We start from the raw sequence: 26,757 nt of genomic DNA on the forward strand, positions 1-26,757 counted from the left end.
TTACCTATCTGGCAGGGAACAATCTGTCAAATGGCTCTCATCCTCCTCACCTTTCCTTCCCATCTCCACTGGTGTTCCCCAAGGCTCTATCTTGGGACCCCTTTTATTTAACATCTTCACTAATGATCTTTACACCTCATGCAAATAATCCTCCCTTATTCAGTATGCCGATGACTTCACACTTCCATCTCAAATAACATTCCTGAACTACATTCCCTGACCCAACAGGCCCTACTATCCACTGAATAATGGCTCTCTCACAACCTATTGATCCTAAATCCCAAAAAGACCAAACTCCTACTCTTCCTTCCCCGTTCTCTTTCTCATCACAAAACCTCCTTTTTATTACATCTTCTAACAATACAACTATCCAACCTGACACACACACAAAACTCCTAGGGGTCATTATCGATGACAAACTAAAGTTCAACCTACACATACTCCAATGTATAAAAAAAACAAACCAGAAACTAGGTCTGCTATATCGGAACAAAAAATTCCTAACCCCTGAATCTAGACTTACCCTGGGCCAGGCACTCCTCCTCCCCTCCCTCTTTTACGTCGCCCTAGTTCTTACCAGTATCCAGGCCTCCACTCTAAACAAACTCCAACAGACTTACCATAAAATAGCCATATTCATTACTAACTTCCCATACAACTCACACCACTGCATTTCTTTAAACTCTCTTCAATGGCTTGAACTTCCCCAGTTTCTGCTATCTTATCAATTTCATATGCTACACTCTATTCTTTATAAACCCTCCTTCTGTCAATCTCTATCTTCCTTAGTCTCCAGCTACATCCCATTCCGGACCCTCTGTACTTCTAACTAAGAATTATTTGATATCTACCACCCACAAAGGTCAGTAGGCAAACTACTCTACAAACACTCCCTTGCCCATGCTTGGAACAAACTTCCCATTGACTTACGTTCAATCTCCCACACCTCAGACTTTAAAAATTAAGTAAAAGCTTATTTTCTCAATTCCAGAACCTGCCCTTGCCATGACCTTACCTAGTCTTCCTTCCCTTTATGCACCCTCAAAAGGACCATACTTAGTACCTCATTACACCTCTCTCTCTCCAATGTGTCTACTATGCATTTGCATAATTTTATACAAACAAAAAAATGTTATCGTTGACCTATTGAACTATATCAATGTAAAATTGTTGCTTAGCTTCTTTTTAATGCAACTTTAACTTTATGCATGTAACCCAACATATGTGAATCTTTTTGTTATAACTGCTATTATATCAATATTGTTTAAAATTATACTTGTTTAAAATGTACTACTGGAGCTTTTCTCCTCGGGTCTCCACTGAAAATGGGCCACAAGCCCAGTTGGACAAACCCGGTTAACAAATGTCAATAAATAAATAAATAAAATAAATAAAAAGAGGAAATAAATGACTGGCAGAGTGGCTCAGGAAATGCCTTTCATAGCATATCAGGGTTTATGGGAAGGTTAGAAAGACACTACCAGCAAACTGCAAGTAAAGAAATAAAGCTTCAATTGTATTGAAATAATCATCTCAATTTATTTTAGCTTTCCAGTGTTACTCTACATATCTCAGCTCATTGGAAAAACAAACTGATACACTTGCTACATAGTTCAGAAATTAGCTTTGTTAGGGTCTTTGTAGCTGAGTGTTTCATACATCTTCTTCAGGACTTTTACTTATTTGTGTATATTGGAGGCACACTTTATACAAAGTAAAGATAATGAGCTACAGTTATGTATTGGGAAAGGTTCAGTGACAAGGCTTCTGTCCCCAAAATGTGGAACACTACCTCTCATAATGTGGAACAGATGATGACCACAGATGTGGAACACTACCTCTCATAATGTGGAACAGATGATGAACACAGATGTGGAACACTACCTCTCATAATGTGGAACAGATGATGACCACAGATGTGGAACACTACCTCTCATAATGTGGAACAGATGATGAACACAGATGTGGAACACTACCTCTCATAATGTGGAACAGATGATGAACACAGATGTGGAACACCACCTCTCATAATGTGGAACAGATCATGAGCACAGATGTGGAACACTACCTCTCATAATGTGGAACAGACGATGACCACAGATGTGGAACACTACCTCTCATAATGTGGAACAGATCATGAGCACAGATGTGGAACACCACCTCTCATAATGTGGAACAGATCATGAGCACAGCTGTGGAACACCACCTCTCATAATGTGGAACAGATCATGAGCACAGCTGTGGAACACTACCTCTCATAATGTGGAAAAGATCATGAGCACAGCTGTGGAACACTACCTCTCATAATGTGGAACAGATGATGACCACAGATGTGGAACACTACCTCTCATAATGTGGAACAGATGATGACCACAGATGTGGAACACTACCTCTCATAATGTGGAACAGATCATGAGCACAGATGTGGAACACCACCTCTCATAATGTGGAACAGATCATGAGCACAGATGTGGAACACCACCTCTCATAATGTGGAACAGATCATGAGCACAGCTGTGGAACACTACCTCTCATAATGTGGAACAGATCATGAGCACAGCTGTGGAACACCACCTCTCATAATGTGGAACAGATCATGAGCACAGCTGTGGAACACCACCTCTCATAATGTGGAACAGATCATGAGCACAGCTGTGGAACACTACCTCTCATAATGTGGAACAGATCATGAGCACAGATGTGGAACACTACCTCTCATAATGTGGAACAGATCATGAGCACAGCTGTGGAACACTACCTCTCATAATGTGGAACAGATCATGAGCACAGATGTGGAACACTACCTCTCATAATGTGGAACAGATCATGAGCACAGATGTGGAACACTACCTCTCATAATGTGGAACAGATCATGAGCACAGATGTGGAACACCACCTCTCATAATGTGGAACAGATCATGAGCACAGATGTGGAACACCACCTCTCATAATGTGGAACAGATCATGAGCACAGCTGTGGAACACTACCTCTCATAATGTGGAACAGATCATGAGCACAGATGTGGAACACTACTTCTCATAATGTGGAACAGATCATGAGCACAGATGTGGAAAACCACCTCTCATAATGTGGAACACCACCTCTCATAATGTGGAACAGATGAAGAACACATATGTGGAACACTACCTCTCATAATATGGCATAGGTCATGAACACAGATGTGGAACACTTGCTAAGAATTTTAACTAGGAAGCTCACAGCACGTTTAGCAACATCTTCTTCATTCTTACAAAGTTATTTTAAAGAATCAATACAGTTCAATTCTATTTACTATAGATATTGTTTCAAATTGTTAACAATGATTGCAACTGAAAGAAAATACTGATAAACTACTAAACAACTAAAATTGGACAAACAAGTAGTGAAACTGCCCAGAGAAAACAGCAAATTTAATGTAGTAAAGCGCTTTTCGTTTGCTTGTTAAGCAAACTTCTTCAGACAAATTACAAAAGTCAAAGACCATTAAATACATACCAGTGACATCACAAATTAATAAGACAATTAAAATAATCAAGTAATTACATCATTAAATAAAATACAATAAAACTTAATTGACTCCAAGGCAACAATTACCTCAAAATCTAAACTGAAATAAAAAGTTAAAGGGTCATAACCACATAAGTCATGTGTCCAAGTAACATTTTAAATAGACATAATAAAATATATAATAATAAGTATATTATTGTCTACTCAAAATGTGTGTAGTATTTACATTAGAAATAATTAGTAGATTTATTTAAAGATGAAGTTACTTCAATATAATATAATAATATGAAATAAAATAAACAAAAATACATTATAAATAAATACTATGTGATAAAACTTAAATGTGTATGTGTATCCTACCTATACAAATAAGGTATACGATGAAAATACCTAAGTAAAACACATGCTTCCAGTTCATAATAAAATGTTAAACAACATGTTAACTTGACCATACCAAAAACAGCCTATAAAAGCCATGTGTAATATACTTAAAATTGTTGTCAATGTTACTGCAATAAAAATTTGCATAACAACTGCTGCCAAAGGAATGTTACTACCCAAAAACAACAGGCTCAACATCATCTTGTCAAACTCAAGGTTCTCAAAACACTTATAATGGAGCAAGCTTCATTAAGACCAGGTATGTGGTAGGCTTCCAACCTAATTTGCCACTGTAATTCATGCTCCAATAATCTAAGATGGGTAGGACCACCCCTACTGTCATTACTAATCTGATCTATAGCTAGGAACTTAAATTGATGTGTTGGATGTTCTAAAATATGTTTGGCCAGTGCATTCACATCTTTTTGTTTCCGGATAGCGTAAAGATGTTCATAAATCCACTCACGGAGCTTACGCTCCGTTTTACCTATATAAAATGCCAAACAATTTTGACACTGTGCTAGGTAAACAAGCATGCTCGAATTACAATTAGTCCTGCATTGTAGTTGGAATTCATGTCTATGTATAGTGAATCTATTAGATTCAATGATGTATTTACAAAAGTTACAGGATTGACATTTGAACATGCCCGGAGACCTAGTGGAAAATGGTTTCTGTTCAAACCATGCCTTTAAGTTTTTTGCTTTCCTATAAGTGACCTGAGGTGTAGAACCCATCCTAGAAAATACCATAGAGTCTGCTCTGAAGAGGTCCCAATTTTTCTTGATAATAGACCAAAGATTTGCACTGTCTAAAGTAAAAGTGGTGATGAACCTAGGAATGTTGATGTTGGTGCAAACAACTTTGTCAGAACTAAACTCAGATGGTAATGGGGCAGAAGTCCTTGCCTGGTCATCTTGACTTCTAACCTGCAGTAAGGGAACATAAACTTTATTCATTCTTTTAAGAGCCACTTCATTAATGAGTTCATCAATAATTCTATAAGGGTAACCTGGACTAAGAAACATCCTTTTTAAAACTAAACATTCATCCTCAAATTCATTATCTCTACTTATAATTCTTGCCGCTCTGACCAGCTGACCTTTAACAACAGCCCGCTTCTGTCTAAAAGGATGACAGCTGGTATAATGCAAGAAAGTGTTTGAAAACGTTGGTTTTCTATAGATTTTAGCTAAATAGCTAGCTGACATTAAATCTTTACTTAACATAATATCCAAGTATGCTATGTTACTTGAGCTAAAGGATGAAGTAAATGACAGAAACTCTGTAGTGTTATTTAAATAGGCTAAATAGTCTGATGCTTCATGCTCATTGCCTTTGAACAAAATAAAAATGTCGTCGAGGTAACGCGTGTAAAAGATTATGTGCTCCTGGAATGATGAATGATTGAACACATACTGGTGCTCCCATTGGGCCATAACCATGTTTGCCACACTTGCACCACAAGGTGAACCCATGGCGACTCCGATAACTTGTAAATAAAAGTTATTCCCAAACAAAAAAAAGTTATTGGGCAATATCACATCCAATAATTCACTAACTAGTGTTATATCTCTAGTACTCGCTTCCCTTGACCTTAGCCTGTCACACACCCAATCAATGGCTTTATTCTGAGGGATGCTAGTGTATAAATCTTTGACGTCTATTGTAACGAAGTTATACTGCTCCTGATAACTCACTTCGTTGACTTTAGCCAAAAAGGACCACGAGTCTTTACAAATTTGAACTTACTGAGTAATGTATTTTTGTAATACGTTGTCAACTACTTTGGCACAGGCGTATGTTGGTGAACCTCGACCATCTATCAAGGGACGCATGGGAGGGTCCCTGATGTCTTTATGTATCTTTGGTATTCCGAAAAGATATGGATACCTAGGGTACATAGTTACCATGTAGTTATACATGTCCAGATCGATCCTACCATTTACAAACATCTCCTCTATACTATCCTTTATGATCCTATAGGCTCTATTTACTTCAGACCTAGAACTTAAACTATATGCTGGTGAATCTAATAAAGTTGTCATTCTATCAAAATAGTTATCATTGTCAAATATAACTATTCCACCACCTTTGTCTGGTTTGCAAATACGTAAGTTACTGGATCTTAAAGACTTAATACATTCTAATTCAGAGTTGTTAGTACTAGGATTAACATTGTTTCGTTGTAGTTTATTACGCCTGATGTCGACCTCGCATATCTGTTCAAAAGTGGCTAGCAGTGGATGTAAAGGTGGATTGTATGTACTTGGGACATGTAACTTTTTACGTTCTTCGGAATATACATCACCACCCATCATAAGTTGAAAGTTAAGTTTCCTGGTAAATAATTTAACATCTAAGATAGATTTAACAAAATCTGATTGTACCTTAGGGACATATGTGTACCCCTTAGAAAATAAATTCACCATATTTGGTGTAATCATAACTTCAGAAAAATTAAAAACTTTGAAGTCGCCAGTAATGTTTGTACTAATTATTGGGCCCTTGTGGTTACAAGATGTTTCTAAAACTGGTATATAGTCTGAACTCAGTCTACTGTCACCCCACCTGGGACTAGATATAGACTCATTCTGTCCATCCTCTAAACTCATCGTGACCAACTGTGGAACAAATGTTAATGGTAATGTTGGTTGTTCTTCCTCTGATTCGAGCGATTCGTCCATTGACGTTGATGCTTGGGTCTTGCCCCTAAAAAATTGTTATTGTGTGTAGTGTTAAGGATCCCATTATTTGCGTTATTGTTGTTCCTATTCTGAATTCGCTCACTTCTACGTAGTTCAACAGGTTGGGTGTTCTGACTACCCACTAAGAAATCACTCTGCATTCCATCGACCTGGTTGTCATCTAGGACCATGACATTGTTGCCTAATTGAAATTCAGAGTTGTTACCATTAGTGTTGTGTAACCTAAAGTTGGCACTCCAAGTTTACCCAGAAGGTGGGGGAGGGTATGCTGAACCATTACTATAGGCCTTACTGTCCCTATTTAACTTCTTGAGTTTAACAGATTTTAGTTTACACAAATATTCATCAATACTTTTAAACATTCTAGTATAATCATATCTGTATCTATCAAAAGCCAAGTCCAATTTCACTGCATTATCCAATGCTTCCGCTTCCACATTCAGTTCGTCAATATGGCATGAATAATGTTTAATCGTTAATTCAAGAAATTCAAAACCATGTCTGTCGAATAACATAACTAACTCCTGGTGGAAAATGGAGTTAGCTACTAAACCAGTCGGATATTGGTAGTGCCTCAACCCCTTAGGCACAATTCTCCATGCTAGGCACTCCTTGAAATAAGCTATTTCAAGTTGTAGTTTCTTAATCTTAACTAAAACATTGTCAGGATATCAGGATAAAGCCATTGATTGGGTGTGTAACAGGCTAAAGTCAAGGGAAGCGAGTACTAGAGATATAACACTAGTTAGTGAATTATTGGATGTGATATTGCCCAATAACTTTTTTATGTTTGGGAATAACTTTTATTTACAAGTTATCGGAGTCGCCATGGGTTCACCTTGTGGTGCAAGTGTGGCAAACATGGTTATGGCCCTATGGGAGCACCAGTATGTGTTCAATCATTCATCATTCCAGGAGCACATAATCTTTTACACGCGTTACCTCGACAACATTTTTATTTTGTTCAAAGGCAATGAGCATGAAGCATCAAACTATTTAGCCTATTTAAATATCACTACAGAGTTTCTGTCATTTACTTCATCCTTTAGCTCAAGTAACATAGCATACTTGTATATTATGTTAAGTAAAGATTTAATGTCAGCTAGCTATTTAGCTAAAATCTATAGAAAACCAACGTTTTCAAACACTTTCTTGCATTATACCAGCTGTCATCCTTTTAGACAGAAGCAGGCTGTCGTTAAAGGTCAGCTGGTCAGAGCGGCAAGAATTATAAGTAGAGATAATGAATTTGAGGATGAATGTTTAGTTTTAAAAAGGATGTTTCTTAGTCGAGGTTACCCTTATAGAATTATTGATGAACTCATTAATGAAGTGGCTCTTAAAAGAATGAATAAAGTTTATGTTCCCTTACTGCAGGTTAGAAGTCAAGATGACCAGGCGAAGACTTCTGCCCCATTACCGTCTGAGTTTAGTTCTGACAAAGTTGTTTGCACCAACATCAACATTCCTAGGTTCATCACCACTTTTACTTTAGACAGTGCAAATCTTTGGTCTATTATCAAGAAAAATTGGGACCTCTTCAGAGCAGACTCTATGGTATTTTCTAGGATGGGTTCTACACCTCAGGTCACTTACAGGAAAGCAAAAAACTTAAAGGCATGGTTTGAACAGAAACCATTTTCCACTAGGTCTCCGGGCATGTTCAAATGTCAATCCTGTAACTTTTGTAAATACATCATTGAATCTAATAGATTCACTATACGTAGACATGAATTCCAACTACAATGCAGGACTAATTGTAATTCGAGCATGCTTGTTTACCTAGCACAGTGTCAAAATTGTTTGGCATTTTATATAAGTAAAACGGAGCGTAAGCTCCGTGAACGGATTTATGAACATCTTTACGCTATCCGGAAACAAAAAGATGTGAATGCACTGGCCAAACATTTTTGGATTTTAGAACATCCAACACATCAATTTAAGTTCCTAGCTATAGATCAGATTAGTAATGACAGTAGGGGTGGTCCTACCCATCTTAGATTATTGGAGCATGAATTACAGTGGCAAATTAGGTTGGAAGCCTACCACATACCTGGTCTTAATGAAGCTTGCTCCATTATAAGTGTTTTGAGAACCGTGAGTTTGACAAGATGATGTTGAGCCTGTTGTTTTTGTGTAGTAACATTCCTTTGGCAGCAGTTGTTATGCAAATTTTTATTGCAGTAACATTGACAACAATTTTAAGTATATTACACATGGCTTTTATAGGCTGTTTTTGGTATGGTCAAGTCAACATGTTGTTTAACATTTTATTATGAACTGGAAGTATGTGTTTTACTTAGGTATTTTCATTGAATACCTTATTTGTATAGGTAGGATACAAATACACATTTAAGTTTTATCACATAGTATTTATTTATTATGTATTTTTGTTTATTTTATTTGATATTATTACATTATATTGAAGTAACTTCATCTTTAAATAAATCTACTAATTATTTCTAATGTAAATACTACACACATTTTGAGTAGACAATAATATACTTATTATTATATATTTTATTATGTCTATTTAAAATGTTACTTGGACACATGACTTATGTGGTTATGACCCTTTAACTTTTTATTTCAGTTTAGATTTTGAGGTAATTGTTGCCTTGGAGTCAATTAAGTTTTATTGTATTTTATTTAATGATGTAATTACTTGATTATTTTGTCTTATTAATTTGTGATGTCACTGGTATGTATTTAATGGTCTTTGACTTTTGTAATTTGTCTGAAGAAGTTTGCTTAACAAGCAAACGAAAAGTGCTTTACTACATTAAATTTGCTGTTTTCTCTGGGCAGTTTCACTACTTGTTTGTCCAATTTTAGTTGTTTAATGATTGCAACAGACCCTACATGGTGGAGCATGGCACTTCTTAAGACTTGGAATGAGGGATGTTCCTCATAGTGAGGTACAATTAAGTATGAACCAGAATACAAACAAATACAGTCAGCACTCCATCGCAGTGGTGTAGCAACAATTCCTCACATACCTCTCAGTTGCCCCTAATTTTAAGGATGCCCTTCATTTTGCTCAAAATTCTCTGAAAATTGCTGGTTAATACCAACAATCATAGCAGTCATAGCCCTCCCTCTTTTACTTCAGAAAATTTGTGTTAATTCACTTCCTTTTTTTTTCTACCACGTTCCTTAGTTAATAGTGGTACGGTATTAATAAAATATCCCTAATATAGAGGCTTCTTCCTTTTTTTAATTTCTCCAAGTCTTTTGGGTATTTATTACCATGATGGAAATGGACCCCATTCCTAAGTCAAAGTATGATTAAAGTTCATGAAATTAGTATTGTTTCAATCTTTGATGTCAGCCAGAAGTGCTCGTTGCAGCACCCAAAATGTGCCCAGTAAAGACTCCTTCTGCAATTCGTATGGAGTTACATGTATTGTTAACATATCTAAATATGACTGTAGGTTCTTTTTTCTAAGACCTGTTGCTTCTACTACTATTGGAACTATCTGGGTAGCTTTCTTCTTTCTTCCACATTACTCTCATTTCTGCCTACAAATCCTGATATTTTATGAATTTGTGTCTCTCTGTACGCAAGACACTGTAGTCACTGGGTGCGGCGATTTCAATGATCAGTGCTACTTTTGTCTTCTTTTTGGACCACTATATCTGGTTTTCTAGCATCTATCTTTTGAACTGTTGGTAGTAGATGATCCCATGTGATGTAGACTTCATCATTTTCTATGCTGCATTATGGCTCATGTTTCCAGTATTTTTCCGCCACTTCAGTGCCATAATGTTTGGACAATCCACAGTGTAACAGTCTTGCCACAGTATTATGCCTTTCAGTATACAGTCCTTCTGTCATTAGTATGTCGCAACCAGCAACGAGGTGTGTAACTGTTTCCAATTCTGTTTTACAAAACCTACATTTGTCTGCTTCTCCCACATGTTCAATGGACTTACCAACGTGTACGTAGCATACTATCTTGTGGCACAAATATTAACCTTTCATCTCTTGGTTTGAATTTGCCTCTCCTTAACCATTCCTGCATTTGTTCCTGATCAACATGAGGTTTTTCCAGAAGTTTTCTATACTTGCAACTATATTTATGCATTTTCCACATTTCTTGCCTTTTCATCTGGTCCTTCACCTCATATTCTTTATTTTGTTTTTGGCACATTCAGTTGCTGCCCGATTTTTATCTACTTGTGGTTTGATTTCCATTCCTGCTTGACGCTGATATGCATATGCTTCTTCCCTGAGGGACAAAGCAAATATGGGAGAAGGACCACCAAAATCTTCGAAAGATTTTTTAATAGTATTCTAGTTCAGAAGTGTAGGCATAAAATATAATTTTGTAATAGTATGCTCTTATTGCTGCCCCCCCCCCCCCCCGACACATTTCATTTTTGTGATGGAAATGCACCCCAACAACATTTGCATCACTTTTCTTCCAAAAACATTAGATATTCTTCAGTCTGAAACTCTTCTTGGAAGTATTCATTTAGACTGTTGTAATGACATAGTATGGTCTAAAAAAAGCCATGGTTTCTCTAAGTAATACATGGAAAATTGTAATCAGCAGAATACAATAAGTATGCCTAGCTACCTTGCTCTAGTTCATTTAGAAAGTTAATAGAACAGTTTTCCCATTGCATTTTTAAGTAAGAGAAGAGGCTCTCATACTTCTCAACTGTATAGATTTTCGCAGAATGTCCACATTTTTGTTCATTTTTTTTTCTGGCAAATCATTGGCACGTCATTAAATATTTAAGTCAGAAAATAATGACAGACATTTGAATTTCAGATTTCAAAAAACTTCATATCTTTCGGAAAATCCATATTAGGGTTGCCAGCTGTCCGGTTTTCTAACAAATTGTCCGGTTACAAATTTCATTCAAAACCCGACATGTGAAGTCCGGATTTTGTGCCACTACGTAGCTTTTTCTAGATTTACTTAGAGTGCGGTAGTAAAAACAAAATACATTTCCCAGTATGCTTCACAACTGTTTCTGGTTGGTCTGGCGCTACTAATCTTTGACACTGTTTGGAAATTGACTGTGATATGGGGAATTTATCTCATGGCAGAGAAATTAAACTTGTACATATGAAAAAGGAATTTTGTCTTATCTGTTTCTGCTTGTTATTCAAAGGTATGTTTTATGAAGAATAGATCCGGACAGTAAACTCTTAAAAGAGTGGACAAAAGTTTGTATGAGTGTTTGTTAAAAACTGTAGCACCTTTCTCACGCAGTTTATACAAATTAAGTGTGTCGCCAAGGTTATTATGGTATATACTTCTTTCTGCACTGTTTCTTAGTCCTCAGCCAGTAAAACTAAAAGAAACAATAAACGACACAGCGTTTTAATGAATGCGACAGTCGCTATAAAAAGACTCGCACAATGCCGTTTGCACTCATTATAAGATAGCAAAGAGACTGCATGGCTGAGTATAAATCTGTACCTGCTTACACTGTTTAAGTGTATCGCCCCGGTAATTAAGGTGTTGCATTGCGTCTTAGTCCTCACTCAGCCAGTAAAACTAAAACAAAATATAACGTTTTTAAAGTACTGAATCCTATCTATCTATAATGCAAAACCTGTTATTTTATCAACCTTCTGGTTGTAAGAGCAATATTTAAAATTGTCTCTATTTTGGGTCTTTGCCCCCCAGTATTTATAGCTTTGTCCAGATTTCTTGCACGAAGAGGTTGAAAGGCTAATGCGTGGCATTATTAACTGACTGCAATCATCGTCAAACATTTTAAGAAGGAAGGATAATATAAAAGAATGAAGCAAAATCAGAGACATTTGTGAGCTACGAGCTCAATACCATTGTTGCGTAAACAACCTTCACAAATAGTGAGGATTTGTAATGCGCTTATAGTTCAGTAATTATGGCTGGATCGTAGTACGGCGTACTAGCAAGCGGTTCTACCTGCCGCCTTCTCTTTTACTTTGAGGGAGCAAATCGCTTCGATTTCTTTGGGCGTGGTTGAACAGTTTTTAAAAGAAAGCTTGGTGTGGTACGGTGCAAATATATTACTTTTATTCAATTTTCTTTTTCGTGACTTAAATTTCATAACCAGTGTTTTGATGAGGTGTTTAAGCAGCATAAGAACTCTGACGTAAATAGACACAGCAGCTGTACAGTATGTAGTGAAAATAACAATTTGTGTATTGGCTGTATATTTGTTTTTTTATGTAAATAACTCAAATGTATTGCTGACGAGATTGAAATCGTGGATCTGGCAGAAAAAGACGGTTGATTTAAAGTTGCAAGTGTAGAATCTCGTTTGCTTTTGTTGATGTCAGGACTTTTTGTTTCAGTTGTAGAATTAAAAATGTGAAGAAGCTATGTTTTGTATTTTTTTTAAAAAGGAGAGAAACAGGGCTCATCTACCTTAGCGTCCTATGGAGTGTGGACTGCACCGGCTCTTATTCCGTAGCTCGGAAGAATACGGGTATTTGCTGTTTTGCATTATCTACGTGTTGTCTAGGGACTGACACGTCTTAATTGAAGTTTAGCTTTTGCCTCAGGTCAAGGGTTCAAAACAGCTGTATTGGAAAATCATAAAGTTGGTGGAGATGAGTTATAAATGGTGACGTAGTTAAATGGGGCAAATTATTACATTTTAAGAAAGCTGCAAGTGTTTTTTTTTTTGTCCTGCTGTTGTTGAGAGTAGTAGTAGTAGGCTCATTGGACGGTTGTTATGCAGGGGGCACGTCGATCACGCTCTGAAAGGGGGGGGGGGGGGCGAATAATAAAGCTTATTAAGTGCTTCCGCTGCAGACCCGTTCTTAACAGCGCTTAGGGGCACTTAACAAAACCTTGTTAATAACATCCAGGGCGTTGTTAAAAGATCGACTAGGGACCAAGTACAATGCCGGCCAACAAGGAGCAAATTGTCTTAACGTAAAAGTTGGCCCTGCAGGGGAACACTTCTTTTTTATCTGCTGTAGATCTCAGCTGTGCCAGATAATTTAAGAATATCTTTGCTTCATACTTTAGCCATCCTAAGAGTCTGCATGTCCTCCCCGTGGTCGAGTGACGTTAAAGACATACAGGTAGATGCTTGCGTGAATAGGTGTGCTTTCTTTGAAGGTTGGGCTGGCAACTGGGCACCGTAAACATCCACTGCCAATCATTATAGGGTTACCACCTGTCCCACTTTGCGAGGGACAGTCCCTCTATGGGCAGTTGTGTCCTGACAAAAAATGTTAAAAATTGCAAATGTCCTGAGATTTTAGGACAAAATTATTTCCTATATTTTATGTAATAGTTGCATAAAACAGTTATTCTGTATCTATAATACCTAAATGTTATAAGAAACAGAATAAGCAACTAAAATGCTAGAAGAATAAGCTTTTATTTAGACAAAAAAGTTAAGTTCTATCCTTTGTACTGACTGTGGGTATGTGTCGGCCTGTAAAATCTGATGTTTGTACCGAAAATGTCCCACTTTGGCCATTTGAAAAGGTGGCAACCCTAAATCATTAGCGAACCGGAGTTCCGCTGTGGCGACCCCTAACCGGGAAAAGACGAAATACATTACTTCTTACTTTAGCCACCCTAAATTTTTGATTTTCCTGACAAATCACTAAGCATTAAATATGGTCAGTAATACCATACTTTCGTATAATTGCGTGTTGAAAAAAAGCTGTTAGCTTTTTAAGTAAATTAGAGCAATATGTAAAAACTGTCCCACATTTTTGCGACTTTGTCTTCCCCATTATTTTTGTATCTGTCCAGAATTCTTAAGCAAAGAAGTTGACAGTTGTGCTGCTGTCAGTTTGACAGGGATTGCTAAGTGCTTTACTGTCTGTAAAACACTTTGTGCTCCTACCCCCCCCCCCTTTCTGTTACTGGTAACCAAGGAGAAGCAGCTCCATGCAGGACGAACAGCTATAATCAGGTCACCAATCATAACTCTGTTACGCGTTTTGGTACTTGCGTATTGTCGCAACCATGAGCGAAAGCCGCACTACTGACCTCTTTTAAATGAAATTAAAGGGAGTGAAATCTTTTTAAAATGATTTTGCAGACTTCTGTGGCTTTGTCTATTTTTGACACAATGGAAAAATCAGCTTTTATTAATTTGTATTTCTGAGTCACAGTACATGCGTACCCGTTTAAACGTTTATATGTGCATGATTTCTGACAGACCACTTAAACTGTTATGCACGCCAAGTACTGATGAGAAATCCTTAAATTAATTCACCACCTGAACTATATTTGCTAAGCACACCGTGGTGTGTGAATGAAAGCTGATCGATCTGACCTGACTGTGGGAACTTGTTTTACAAACATGGTCCTACTATAGGAAATTTGAAGTTGGTGTCCGTAAAGGTCTGTAGTTCTGTGGGTAGATGAGCATACAGGAGTTCAGCTTTTGTTCCTTGCATGCATGACAACAAGGTTATGACGCTGCCTTTACAGAGGTGTTTTCACTGGGTGGAAAGGAGGTGGGCTAACATCGCTTTTGCTTACAAATGCCGAGCCCTACTATAGTGATATGAAAATTGAAAAGAAGTGTGCATCCCATCACAACGCCTGTCTGTGCTGCTGTAATTGTAATAAGTTTGTAAGTATGTGCAGAATTATGACACTGCCCTCTGAGTTCCATGGTAGCGTATGTGTATGAAAATTACATGTAGTAAGGAGTGTAACATTCTTATCCCAAGAAACTTTCACCACATATCACACCTGCAGGAGTATGGCTTGGAAAAGAGCAGTTTGTCCTGTTCAGAATGTGGTTGTGATAATATGCAAGTACCAAACTATTTCCTCAGGGTCCAAAACAAACACTCAAAAGACCCCCAAAAGTTTTGGCATGCTATCAACTCCCTTCTAAAACCAGGAAACATTACCACTCCAGCTCACTCTTCAGACAACAATACCAAAGACATAGCATCCCAGTTTAATCACTATTTTACAGAATCTATCCTAACTCTATCCTCCCAACTATCCAATAACAACCGTACACATGCCTACCAAATGCACCGACAGTATCCCTTCCTTTGCTCTCTCATCATTTCCCACTTCCACTATTAAAAAACTCCTCCTAAAACTAAAGCCAACCATCCTTGCAGCTGATAGTCTACCAGCCAACTTCCTAAAAATTGCTGCTGAATCTCTATTTTACCTAGTTTCTATCCTCATCAATCGCTCAATACAGGAAGCCTACATCCCCCGACTCTGGAAAGTTTCATATATTATACTACTTCATAAAGGTGAACAATTCTTATAAATTCTCAAACTACCATCCTGTTGCCATTCTAGCCCCCTTATCATAGTTCTCAACCTTCAATCTCCAAAATGAGGACCACTAGCCCTCATAATGTGGAACAAATGGGAAAAATGTGGAACACGTACTAATGGCTTACTAACAACTTCAGCTAGGAAGGTCATATGATGGTTAAAATATGCTGGTTTTAATTATAAGGAAGATCTTTTAATGAATTAATATTATTTATATTTAACATAGATTTCACTTAAAAATTTCCCAACACTGAATGTGTTATTTACCCTTTCAATGTGGAACTTCGAGGAACATGAACTTTTTAAGACCCCAAATGAGGTACGTTCCTCATAATTAGGTACACTTGAGAGGCATGCCCCTTATCTAAACTGCTTGAGAAATATATTCACTCTCAAGCCATGAAATTCTTAAATACACACAGTCTTCTCTCCTCCACATGACATGGCTTCCGGCAAAATCACAGCACAACAACTGCTATCCCCACTTTCACCACCCAGGTCAACCTTCACAGAAATAACAGTAGTTTTGTTTCTGCAATATTTTTAGATCTCTCAAAAGCATCTGATATGGTCTCACACTCCAAACTTGACTCCCTGGCCTGCCTATCCTTTGCCTCTTTCACTATTGCCTTGTTTAAAAGCTGTCACATAGGCAGCAATCAGTTCAATGGCAAGGCATACAATTTCCTTTACTCCCAACTATGATAGCCGTACCACAAGGCTCCATTTTAGGCCCACTACTCTTTCCATATTTACCAACAATCTAGACACCTCCACCCAGCATGCCTCCCTTCTACATTATGCTGACGATTCAACTCTTATCTGCTCTGCTCCATCACTTTCCACTATACAACAACTCACACAAGAATCCTTCAGTTCTGTAGAAAGTTGGATTAACTGATATCCAACTAATCCTAAACCCCAATAAGACAAAATTGCTACTTTTCACCCCCAGCAAATCTATACCTACCCACTATCCTTTACAATCTCTTCCAAAAATGGTACCATCATATCTCCCTCTGACCATACCAAACTCCTTGGTGTAGAAATTGACAATAACCTACTCTTCAATGTCCATATCTCACAAACCGTAAAAAAGGTCGACAAAAAATGGGAACCCTATATAGGCATAAACAATTCCTCTCAGAACAGGCACGGATCACTCTAGCCCAAACCCATCTACTCTCCACTCTAGTATGCCGCGCCAATTCTTACCCAAGTCAGAACACTTGATCTCACCAGACTTTAATCATGTTACAATAAAATTGCCAAGTTTACTAACAACTCCACCTTCAGCACCCATCACTGTCAATCTCTAAGGGAACTATGATGGTTAGAACTTCCCCAGTTACTAAATTACCACCAGCTAGTCATTGCCTTTAATATTGTTAGACATCCTGAAAAAAAAAACAGTACTAAGCCAGTTACTTTCTCCATACAGAACTAATCGTCCTCTCCGATCTACTGAGAAGTCTTTTCTCTGCATCTCTAAAGCTAACAACAACTCCGGGAAAGCTCTTTTTTCTCATGCCATAGCTAGATCATGGAATAACCTCCCCCCTTCTCTGACCTCTGCCCCTACTAACACACACTTCAAAAATGCTTTCAAATCACATCTTATGAATACATGGCTATGTTCATGCATCACATGAATCTCACAATCTCAGTACACTTTACACTTTCCTTCCTGTTGTCTATACTGTGTATATATGTTACAGTTGGGTATCTTACTGTCAACTTGAAGTTGTATAATATGTCATGTCTAATCATAAGATTTTTTGGTACTTGCATATTACCGCAACCATATTTTCGCGGTAATACCGCTGTCTCCCTGGTGTGTCAGTTTAACTATAAGTATATACAGAAGCACACTGACAATGTTAACTTTATTAAAAATCATTGTTTAGGTAGGAAAGACAGTATAACATAGAATGACTGCTTGTTTCAAGCTGTGCCGTTTCTCCGGCATCATGTCACTGGAAATACATTTTCCACAGCAGTTATGTGTAACACACATTCCATATCTCAAGCCGCGAGCCACTAAATGTAATAGTCACACGCTGACAGTTGTCCACTTTTCTACTACTTCTTGACAGCTACAACCAAAAAAAAAGAAAAAGACCAAAAAAAAAAAAAAGCTGTCAAACTTTGTAGCATACAGTTTATAACAAGGGTGATGGCAGCAGGGAATGCGGTGACAAGCCTTAACCCTTTTATTCTTTACTGGTACCATTATCAGTGCTGACATGTGAGCACATTCCGACGGCTCATCAGTGCATTACCGATCAAGAAGCGGCGAGCGCAAACAGCATAAGTACACCAAAAACATGATCTGCACCATTTTCCACGATACCCCTGCCTAAAACAACCTTTCGATGTGAAGGAAAACACACTTATTGACATAACGGCAGCATCAATGTTTACATCTGCGCACAAGGAAGCGAGCAGTATTATCGCGGAAATGTGGTTGCGATAATACGCAAGTACCAATAGTTCTTTTTGTTTAGTTTGGTTTGCTTCTTGGCCTGATTTCTGAGTTGTTGGAAATTTTGTTTGGCTATGCTAGTGTTATCCCTTTTCCTGGTTTTTCAACTGATTATGATTGGAAACCTGGTCATAATCCCCTATGAACAGCATCAGTGTTATATTTAGGTAAGAGTGTCACCTTTTCATATGCTCAAAGTAGGACACTTTTTATAGAAACGGATTTTGCTGGATAAACCATACCCATAATCAATACAGAGGATAGTATGTCTCTCTCTTTTTTGACAAAAAAAACCGCTAACGCTCAGAGTTTGAGTTGTTTCTGGTCAAAACGACTGCATCACCTAGAGCCATACACAATCAAGTAGATAGTCCTGCTATGGTATGCAGTCTGTGATCTATGTTCTGTCATGAGGATACTGCGCACCACAGTAGATGCCCAAAGCGGTTGGTTTGTACAACTCTTCCCCCTGTAGGGCACTATGTAGAGTTTGTGCTGCTGCCCACAGCTCCATGTTTTGGTGAGTTTGAGATGGAAACACTCAGAATGTATTTTGGAGATGGGAGGAATCCAACAGACACAGGGAGAACATATAAACTCCAAACAGGCATTGGACAAAAGTTAGAATCAAACCTCGTACCTTGTTGTTTGGAGGCAAAGATCGTAACCATTATGTCAAATGGTCTGCATGAACTGTTTCTGGCGTTGTTTATATAAAATAATTGGATACTCGCGTATTATTGCAGTCAGATTTGTGACTTGCTGTGATTCATCAGGTTTCAGTCAAACTATTTCTGTTAACTTTACAACGGTTGGGTAAAGTGTTAACTACTCTTCTGGGATATGGTTAATGGGCTTGGAAGAGGAATAACAGGAAAAATCCTCTTTGCAGGTAGCATCCTTTACCGACCTCGGTTCATCACTACAGCGATCAAGATGCCTGCTGCTTGTCTGTGCGGTGAATAATGACTGCTGTTTTTTTGGGGGGAACATTTTGTTAAATGCTTACTATTCAGATTGTATACCAAAGTTCATATAGCAAATGAAGTATGCCAAAAGCTAAACACACAACACTTGCAATAATGCAAACACGACACGTTCTACTTGCGACTGTAAGCAGTATACCATTTATTTACACTGCTACACTGCATCAAAAGTCATGCATCCCGGATTCAGATTTCACGAAAGGAAAGCCACTGACCAATATATGCAGTGACTTTTAGTCGGCAGAAATCATGACAATGAAACTTGACTGTAAGGACTATTAAGTAACACATTGAACATGTTTTGAAAGGCGACAATTCTCTTCTGGAGAACGTGTTCACTTTGATGAGTTGTGACATCAACGACCACTGTAAAGCAGCAATTATGTCTATTTCGGCCAAGGGCGCTACCTGCAAAGAGCAAAATTGCCTTTATTCCTGTTTGTATGTGTCAAACAATGACCTAATACTGTGTAAGACTTCTTCCATGAACAGACTTAGTTTTGTGGAAATGTACTGGAGGGACAGTTGCCTTTGCTATGGAATAGACTTCCCATAACTTGTCAAACAGAGCACCTCACTAGCCCTCTTCAAGAGAAATCTCGATGAGAGGATGGGAAATAGAAAATTCACCCTGGGGATCACTCCAGTGGCTCTATTCGACCGAGGCACTGGAATCTAAGGTTGGGTGGCACAAAGCCAGGGTAATCCTATGGGCTAGGCTTGTGAAGGCTCCAGGGCCATTAGCCTAGTACACACCTATGAACATGGTAAACTATGCCACTGGGAAAAATCTGGTTGCGATAATATGCAAGTACCAATAATTGTAATGCAACTGTTATAAAAAGCTTATTTTCAATTTTTCATAGCACACAGCTGCCCAAATAGGGAATGTCTTTATAAAGAGGGACAGGTGGTAATCCTAGGTGGTCTAATCTTTTGTGAAGTTAATGACCATGTACTGGCTGACTCCAGAATATCATCTGAAGATGAATGTATTTTCACCAGAGTGTCTGTAAGCTGCTGGCATTACTGAACAAAAGTGTATTCCCAGATTACAAAAACTGTGAGATTACCTTTTTGTGTGGTAAATAACACAAAATTATAGAGAATGGAAACAAACAGAATTCTGTAAGTGTTGGTAAAATCCTTTTGTTTATGAGTAAACAGATCTGCACTTCTGAATCATTTTGAGCAAGTAACAGAACAGTGACACTGAAATGCAAGCATAGTCATTTGATTACATTCTTTCCAGGTTCCAACATACATTTTTTGTGTATGCTTTTTAACCTCCACTGCCTGCCAGCCATCAGCCCTGTTATGGTCATTTAGACCACTCATTTCTCCTAAGGACAAGGGCCAGTCATGGAAGATTGTCATCTAGGCAGCTATGAGTGTTTTCTGGTGATGGCTTAAGTCCTATTATCAAGGCAGCTGGTGTACTGACTTGCATGATGGCCTGTTATGGTTTTCCTCCAGTGTCATGCATGCTCCCAAGAATAGTTACCATGTATCCGAGCTTGGCAGAGGTAAAAACATGTCCCTGACCCACATCCTTTGCAGTGTATTCCACTTCACTGTGGGAGACAACATCATAGCAAAATGTACTTCAGTTATCCCCAGGGATGGGCAAACCAGTTTCAGCTTCTCCCTGTCATTTTCTGTGGTCATCTTCTGCACCAGCTGGGCTGACTATCGTACCTGGATAATCTGAGACACACTTGCGGCATCATCCATCTATGTCACAGAATCGACAGTTTCTAAAATACTTTGAGAAAAAAAGTAAATAAACAGCTGTAATAAAGAAATACATAGTAATCGCATATACATGCACACACGCCGCTTTCCTGGGTTGACAGTTTGAGTAGGTCAAAGCTCTGCTGTATTTTTTTTCTGCTCAGATTCTGCTAGGACACCTCCTTTGGAATGCATAGGTGTATGCATCTAAACTGGCACATACACTTACATATGTTGGGCACAGCTATGAACAGGTCTTTAATAGTATGGATGTTTGTGAATTGCTGTACTATGCAAGACTTCTTGCAGAGTAATGCACTGGGATGTCCAAGGGCCTGTTTTTAGCACAGGCCATGCCTACAGACTGTCATATTTTCTTGTGGCTCAGGAAGCCATTGGAGCTAAAGCTGGTGGCTGTGAGTCATACCAGAGTCATACCAGAAGAAAACGTATACTACTTCTCCTCCAAAAACCACAGCTACATACACGATATAGCTGGAGAGGCACAAAGCACAACAACAGGGTAGTCTGTGAGATGATTTGTTCTGGTGCCTCGGCCTTTCGCCTTCGTGGAGTGCTTTCATTCTGTGGGTGCACCCATTTTGTATACATCCATTATCGGTTTGGCTTAATTTAGCTTACTTGACACACCATTGAACCCACAAACATAGTCAATTCGTGGGGTGATATGAACATTTTGTTTTACATGCTTTTGTGGAACATGTCACATTTTTTCATACATATATATGTATATATACACACAACCTACTGCACAAGGTTAAATTCTTAAGGTAATATGAACATTTTTTTCCTATATGAGATATGGGAATTTAAAGGAGATTTTAGGTAGTAATGGTTGGGAGGCAAAAACTAAAACTAGCTGAGTTAAGTACAAACCTGCAGTGTTGAAGATTGTACTGCATTTTATTTTTCTGTCTATTTAATTGTTTCATAGAATACTGTGGTCTGTCTCTCTCGTTTTCTCTCTCTCTCTCTGCAGTTAGTTTCCCGCCCTCCCTGTTCTTGTTCTGGTATTAATCTTGGTGGCTTTGGAATTGCCCGCCCCTCCTGTAAATTTGTGTTTGAACACTCCTCCTGGGTCTCTCTCATTTGCTCACTCGACCGAGTACATTGAGATCATATTTTGACTTCAGACACTCCTACCAGTCCCATGTTGTTCAGCTCTATCCCAGCTCTATTCCAGTCAAGTGTCACTAGCTCATTCTACCTAATACAGAGTGAACATTTGTGAAGGGCAAGCCACTTGGGTCCTTAATTTTGAATTCTCTTCTGTTTCTCTTTTCTCCCTTTCCACTTTCCAAAAAAAAAAATTCTAAGCTTGTTTCTTGCCTTTCCTGTAACTAGTCTAGTCCAGATACATATTTGCTGTATCCAGGGCTGTTTGTAAGCTTCTGAGCCCCCCAAGCCTTTCTGTGTTGGAGGGAAGCCTTCTAGCTTATCAGTGGGAGTGTTAAGCCCTGGGTAGCCTGGTAAGCACTAGGTAGCCTATCTACCGCAAGAGTGATTTGTGGCCCAGAAATTGTAGTTTGTTGGCCGTTTGGGCAGTTTTTCCATCTCTTTCAACCTTCTGGTTTAAAAGCCCGTGTTTGTGCTTGTTTCCCATCTTTCCTGTAACTAGTCTCGTTCAGATACAGAGTTGCTGTATCCAGGACTGCTTGTAAGCTTCTGAGCCCCCCCCCCCCAAGCCTTTCTGTGTTGGAGGGAAGCCTTCTAGCTTATCAGTGGGAGTGGTAAGCACTAGGTAGCCTATCTACCACAAGATCCAGGTACATATTCTTAGTTTTAGCACTTGAATGTGCTTATTCATGCTCAGCACTTGTTCAGAACTTGTTGTTGGCACCAAATAAGCTGCAAGTTACTACAGCACTCAACCTTCCTCTTTACCTAGAGGAAAACAGTTTTTGCACTCTTTTTCCTCACTTGTCTAGAGGAAAGTAGTTTTTTTATTCAGGCATGTCCATGGGTCCTCTCCCAGTGTTCTCTCCTGTCTATCTGATGAATTTGGGCATCTTGGGGCAATGTAGCAATTGCCTCATGTACACAGACAACTCTCTCCTCCTACCACCAGCACCACAACCTGTGAGAGGTGCACTTGTCTAGCCAAATTGGAGGTAAAGCTCTCTCCAACCAAGACTGAATTGACAGTCAAGAGGAGAAGGTAAACACTTGCACCACACCACACTCATCACATAGTCCCACTAAACCTACACCACCAAAATCCACACATAGAAACACAAAAACATTCGCGGATGCTCTCAATAATAATCTGCTCAAGCAGCAGAGACCTCCAAAGCAGAAATGCAAGTAACTTCCACCCCCCAACACAACCCAGATGACACATAGCCCACAGACTCAGTGTGCCAATAAATCACAGCCGATAAGGCAAAAGAATGTACCCAACACACTAGTCATAGGTGACTCTATAGTCAGGTGCACTGATGTCCCACTCACCAAGCTAAACAAGGAGAAGGTTACGGTCAGCTGCCTGTCGGGTGTCAGGATCCACCACATAATCCATGCACTCAGGTCACTGCACAACAAGTACAAATATCATTATTCATGTTGGTGTGAACGACCTGAGATGTACTTCCCTGGACTACATGAAAAGAGCCATGGAAGAGCTCTCCAGTCTTGTAGCCCAGGCAGGTATGACCCTAGCCTTGAGTAGCATTCTGCCATCGACCAGAATGATACCACAGTACAAGGACTAAGTGATTGACTTCAACAATTGGCTAAGCTTCTGGTGTCATTCTACGGGATGCAGTATCTGTCTGCCTGGGACTACATGGTCGACAGACCACGATGCTTTGCCAGAGAAGGCCTACACCTGTCTTCCCCTGGGATTCCGGATACTGGCTAAGGGTCTTGCCACCCCTATAGTGCCTTTTTTTAGGCATGGTTCAAATGACAAATTCACCACTGTAACAGGAACAGGCAAGCAAAAACTGAGGGCAATGTTACTCAATGATAGAAGTCTAAATCTCAAAATGCACTCACTCGAGGCACTCCTTAAAATGGAGAACATTAATATCTGTGTAGTGACTGAGACCTGGTTCAAGGCTGTAGAGAGCATGCCTGCATTACCAGGCTATAACTCATACCACACTTTTCGGCCATCTAACCTGTACCAGAACACCAAAGGCGGAGGTGTGTCCATATTCATTAAGGATATCCACACCTCCAGGCTAGTTGCGCAGCATAATGCATCTGAGGTTATCCAAGTGCAACTAACTCTTGGCAAACCTACAATCTAAATTGTAGTTTGCTACAGATCCCCCACCATACCTCAGGATTCCCACTCCTCTTTTCTTAGGGTTCAACCAAACACCCTAATAATGGGCGATTTCAACTACCCCGCCATTAACTGGAAAAACTCTCTTACCAACTCCTTCACTCAGTGCTTTCTGGAATTCATAAATTCCATTGCCTTGGATTAACTTGTCCACACCCCCACCAGGGGCAACAATATCCTAGACCTAGTCATTACCAACATGAGTGACCGGTGTTCCACACCCTAAGTCAACTCCTCTTTGGTCAGATCCGACCATAAGCTAGTCACCCTAGATATCCGCATCCCGCCCCACCCACCATTAAGGAAATCACGGTAAAAAATTTCTCCAAAGCCAACTTCATGCTTCTTAAGATAGAAGTGGCGAACTTCATGACACCCATGCAGATGGACAATACAGTTACGACTGCTGAATCCCACACAAATGCACTATAAGCACTTACACGAGTGCATGGATTGTGCTATCCCAAACAGAACCAAGATGCTATCCTCCAAAAAAGGAAGACAATCTGGTGGTCCCCTGCCATAAACAAACTCTACAACAGAAGGCAGAAACTATTCCAAAAGAGAGTAAAATCCCATGAGTGGAGGAGCTCCCTGGTCAGCCTCAGTAAGATGCTAAGATCCCTTATAAGATCCTCCAAAGCTAGCTACGAAAACAAAATCGCCACTGATTATAAGGGCAACCACAAAGCATTCTATAGCTATGTCAAGAATCTCAATGGCAACACCCAGATCTGCTGTGAGTTACAGCACAACGGCACGAAAATTACAGAACCAACTAATATCGCCAACGTCCTGGCAGATATGTTCAGTGCTAACTTTACCCCCCTCTCACCCCCTAAAGGGCCCATATCTATACAGGAAGAATGCAGAGTCCCTGTAATCACATCTATGCAGGTAAAAGCTGCACTTTGTAAAACCAAAGATACAGCATCCATGGGACCGGACAACATCCCAGGCTGCATTTTACATGAACTTCAGAACAAACTGGCTCTCCACCCAAGCACCATGTTCAATCATAGTCTCACGTCAGGCTTTGTGCCCACTGAATGGCACACAGCAACAGTTATCCGACTCCACAAAGGGGGAGCCATCACTGATCCTGGGAACTATTGCCCTATTAGCCTGACGAGCCTGGTCTGCAAGGCCATGGAAAGTATCATCATGGAACTCATAAACAAAGACATTGGTAATCTGCAAACTCTGGACCCCACCCAGTTCGGGTTTGTGAAAGGCAGATCATGTCTTCTGAACCCGATCAACTTCTTTGAGGCAGTCACCAAAGCCGTAGACGAGGGTAAGGTGGTTCACATAGTCTATCTTGACCTCGCCAAGGCTTTTGACACCATCCCCCATTCTGGAATTATAGCTAAACTCACTAAACTAGGTATAAATCCCTACGTCACAAGATGGTTTGCCAACTGGCTCACTGACAGAACCCACACTGTAAAAGTTGCAGACTCCAAATCTGACTTCAAACCAGTGACAAGTGGAGTACCACAGGGTTCAGTCCTGGGACCTCTACTGTTAGCCTGTACTTCAGAGAAGTAGATACCAAACACAGAAGGCCTCTGGCTAATGAAGTTCGCAGATGATTGCAAACTTTGAGCCATAGTCGAGTTCCCAAATGATGTGGACATTCTACAGAGGGGCCTCACTGAGACAGATGCCTGGTGTCTGAGGCATGGCCTCAAGCTCAATACCAAAAAGTGCATGGTCATCCCCTTTGTTAAAAACTCTGTACCCATGAACTACCACATAAGCAGCAGTCTACTCAACGCCGAATGTGTGATAAGAGATCTTGGGACCCAGGTGAACAGTAGTCTCTCCTTTGATAATCACATTGCCACAGTAGTCAGGAAATCCTTCTATATGGTGCACCTCATCACAAAAGGGTTCTCATCCAGGAAAAATCATTGTTCCCCTCTACTCGGCACTCATTAAACCCATCATAGAGTACAGTGCCCCTTTTGGAATGTACCTCACAAGACATCTGCAGCAGCTGGAAAGGCCACAGAAGTACCTCACAAAGATGATTACTGGCCTCAAACAGATGCCCTACACTGACCGTCTCATAAAAACTCCAGCTTTAAGCTGTAGCATATCTCCTACTCCGCGGAGATCTCTGCCTAACATATAAAGCTATGTTAAACCCAGAGCTGTTGGACATGCTACACCTAAATAAATCCCAATCCCTCCGAGCTACATGCTCTAGGGACCTAAACCTTGTCATCACAATAAACAGGACGTGCTGGAGGGATAGATTCCTATCCCAGAGACTTCTATACTCTGGAACAAGCTACCCATCTATGTCGAGCAAAGTTCCTCATTAGCACTCTTCAAGAAAAATCTGGATGAGTGGATGGGAAATAGGAAATACACTCCGGGGATCACTTCTATAGCTCT

At 39.4% G+C, this 26,757-nt stretch overlaps 1 protein-coding gene across 5 annotated transcripts in view; it reads left to right on the forward strand.

The window, feature by feature from the left end:
* Positions 1-11,583: 11,583 nt before the first annotated feature.
* Positions 11,584-26,757, forward strand: part of LOC122813528 (elongation of very long chain fatty acids protein 4-like) — a 442,023-nt gene continuing 426,849 nt past the window's right edge. Inside the window, exon 1 of one of the 5 annotated variants that reach the window (XM_044085897.1) lies at positions 11,584-11,724. In XM_044085897.1, coding sequence (XP_043941832.1) covers positions 11,637-11,724 — 88 coding nt within the window. In that variant the 5' untranslated portion in view covers positions 11,584-11,636. Of the gene's footprint in view, positions 11,725-12,016; positions 12,598-12,704; positions 12,724-13,417; positions 13,640-26,757 lie in introns of those variants that run through there. The other 4 variants (XM_044085895.1, XM_044085898.1, XM_044085900.1 and 1 more) reach the window with 4 other exon arrangements.

The sequence above is a fragment of the Protopterus annectens genome, chromosome 10.part0, assembly GCF_019279795.1.
Source record: "Protopterus annectens isolate FY-2018-M chromosome 10.part0, PAN1.0, whole genome shotgun sequence".
In the NCBI taxonomy this organism is placed as follows: Eukaryota; Metazoa; Chordata; order Ceratodontiformes; family Protopteridae; genus Protopterus; species Protopterus annectens.